The sequence below is a fragment of the Mandrillus leucophaeus genome, unplaced genomic scaffold (assembly GCF_000951045.1).
Source record: "Mandrillus leucophaeus isolate KB7577 unplaced genomic scaffold, Mleu.le_1.0 Scaffold845, whole genome shotgun sequence".
In the NCBI taxonomy this organism is placed as follows: Eukaryota; Metazoa; Chordata; class Mammalia; order Primates; family Cercopithecidae; genus Mandrillus; species Mandrillus leucophaeus.
This window is the reverse complement of record NW_012109197.1, coordinates 282,396-284,518: the sequence shown is the minus strand read 5'-3', so window position 1 is coordinate 284,518 and position 2,123 is coordinate 282,396. Positions and strand designations below refer to the sequence as shown.

Sequence of the window (2,123 nt, the reverse complement as noted above, 5' to 3'; positions counted from 1 at the left end):
TACCAGAAATTACACCCTCACCTTCCAGACTGGCACCCAGGCTCTCCCAGAAAGTGAGAAGGGAACTCACAGGCGACTTCACCCCGTGGTGGGGAGAACAGCCTGCGCTGGGGCCCAGGCAGAAGGAGGATGAGCCCCGAGGCCCCTGGAGAGTCTGAGCCTGGTGAGGAAGGCGAGAGGGTGGTCCCTGAACTCAGAGTGGGCAGGAGCCGGGGGGAGTGGGAGCCACAGCACATGGCTCTCAGCGGAGGGATCCTGCTCCCCTCACCATCTCTTCTCCTCCAGTCTAGGGACAGGAAGATGGTTGGCGACCTGACTGGGGCCCAGGCCTATGCCTCCACCGCCAAGTGCCTGAACATCTGGGCCCTGATTTTGAGCATCCTCATGACCATTCTGCTCATTCTCGTCCCAGTATTGATCTACCAAGCCCATCGATAGATCAGGAGACGTCATTCAGGCCAGGAGCTCTGCCCATAACCTGTATCCCACGTGCTCTACCTTCCATTCCTGGTCCTGCCTCCAGAGCTGAGTCCTGTATCAGCCCTTTATCCTCACACACTTTTCTACAATGGCATTCAATAAAGTGTACATGTTTCTGGTGCTGCTGCGACTTCACGTGGGGAGGGGTCCTGCTGGTTCTAAGATTAAATGTAACGCCAAAGGTTCTTGCCTTAGCCACGCCACCAAAGAATTGGTGTGTCGGCTGCCCGCGACAAGTGATGGAGACACGGACCAAGACAAAAAGAAACTGTAGGCTTTATTGAGCAGAATGACAATACAAAGATTCCACGGCGTAGAAGGGGTCCCAAGCGGGTAGCCACTGCTGGTTTTGGGTGATTGCCTTTAAACTCTTTAAGGCAGGAAATACATGCGGCAGGAAGGTATTACCAGAGCAAGAAACAAAGGCAGTAAATTATTTTGTGACGTGTCTTAGATTTTGAGGAAAACCGGAATTGCAACTTACGTTTTATCTAATTTTATCTATTTTATGACCTTGCAGCGGCGTAGCAAAGGAGACAGGATCTCACAGGACTTTACAAAGTATGTTCACAAGGAATTGGAATTGGGAGCATAGATAAGGTCTGCTGGTTACAGAAAAAGGGCTTTTTAACATTCCTTTTAGTTTTAGGGGAGGGGGAAGGAAGAGGGAGAGAGGACACAGGGAAGCTTACAGCAGAATTTTCGCTGTTTATAGCTTTCTTGGGGAAGAAAACGCATAAACAAATCCTGGTGTTAGGAATACTTTAGGCATATATCTTCAATACTATTCATCTAGGACCTAAAGAAGAGCCGATGCAGGAGATGGGGGTTTCACAGCTTTCTGAGCCCCTACTTGACCCAGGACACCCAGCTGGCCCCTCCTTTCATGAGCGGTGTGGTCAGTCCCTGCACTGCCCCTTCTGGCCTCTGCATCTCTTGGGGACGGGGCAAGTGCTCAGGCCTTCTGGTTTCGGGCTCCTGCTGTGGACAGCAGCTGGATCCAGGGCCCTGGGAGGAGTTCCTGTGTCCTGGAAGTCTCAGCTCCGACTCAAGGTGGGCTCTTTTCGGGAACGTCAGTGCTGAGTCGGGGACACCCTGGGCCCAAGGATGCTCTCTTGGTCTGTCAGCAGTCCAGGCTGTCGGCTGAGGACAGAGGGAAGGGCTTGAGCCCCCAGCAGGGCCAGGAAGGGGCAAGGTGGCACCGGCTCCCCAGCTGCTCCCAGGCCCTGCTCTGTGGTGCTGGGGACCTGGCTTTAGTTCCTCGCGGTGGAGGGAGCACCGAGCTGTCTGGAGCAGCCAGTCCTGCACATGTGGGCGGCTCAGGCCCTGTGGGAGGGAGGGGGCTTTGTGCCCAGGGCAGCAGCTGAAGGAGCCCCGGGCCTCGTAGCCCGTCCTGGGTGACCCAGGTGCTGCTTCGTGGCCACTGCCGCCTCCAGTCCGGCGGGCATCGTCCCTGCTCCCCCGCGGTGGGGGCGGCACAGGAGCAGTGGAGCTGCCCTCATGGAAGTTCCCTCCACCCGGGTCTGACCCCTGGACAGACTCCCCCGCCCCGACCTGGTTACAGCTCCCTTCCCCGGTTCGGTCTCCGGTGTGGGCGTCTGGGGTGCCCCGTGGGCAGCCGCGGTGGGAGCTGGGGTGGCCAC

The 2,123-nt window shown here is 56.7% G+C and overlaps 3 protein-coding genes across 4 annotated transcripts in view; 2 read left to right on the top strand and 1 right to left on the bottom strand.

Annotated features, from left to right (window-relative positions):
- The window catches only part of LOC105530793 (interferon-induced transmembrane protein 3-like), a 1,267-nt gene extending 667 nt beyond the window's left edge, over positions 1–600 (top strand). Inside the window, exons 2-3 of one of the 2 annotated variants that reach the window (XM_011968478.1) lie at positions 29–163; positions 286–525. In XM_011968478.1, coding sequence (XP_011823868.1) covers positions 29–133 — 105 coding nt within the window. In that variant the 3' untranslated portion in view covers positions 134–163; positions 286–525. Of the gene's footprint in view, positions 1–28; positions 164–285 lie in introns of both variants that reach the window. The other variant, XM_011968477.1, reaches the window with a different exon arrangement.
- LOC105530795 (interferon-induced transmembrane protein 3-like) overlaps positions 1–2,123 on the bottom strand; it is a 22,387-nt gene that overhangs the window by 7,279 nt on the left and 12,985 nt on the right. The gene's annotated exons all lie outside the window — the stretch shown is intronic.
- Positions 725–2,123, top strand: part of IFITM1 (interferon induced transmembrane protein 1) — a 5,701-nt gene continuing 4,302 nt past the window's right edge. Inside the window, exon 1 of the mRNA XM_011968480.1 lies at positions 725–750. The gene's annotated coding sequence lies outside the window, so the exon portion shown is untranslated. The remainder of the gene's footprint in view (positions 751–2,123) is intronic.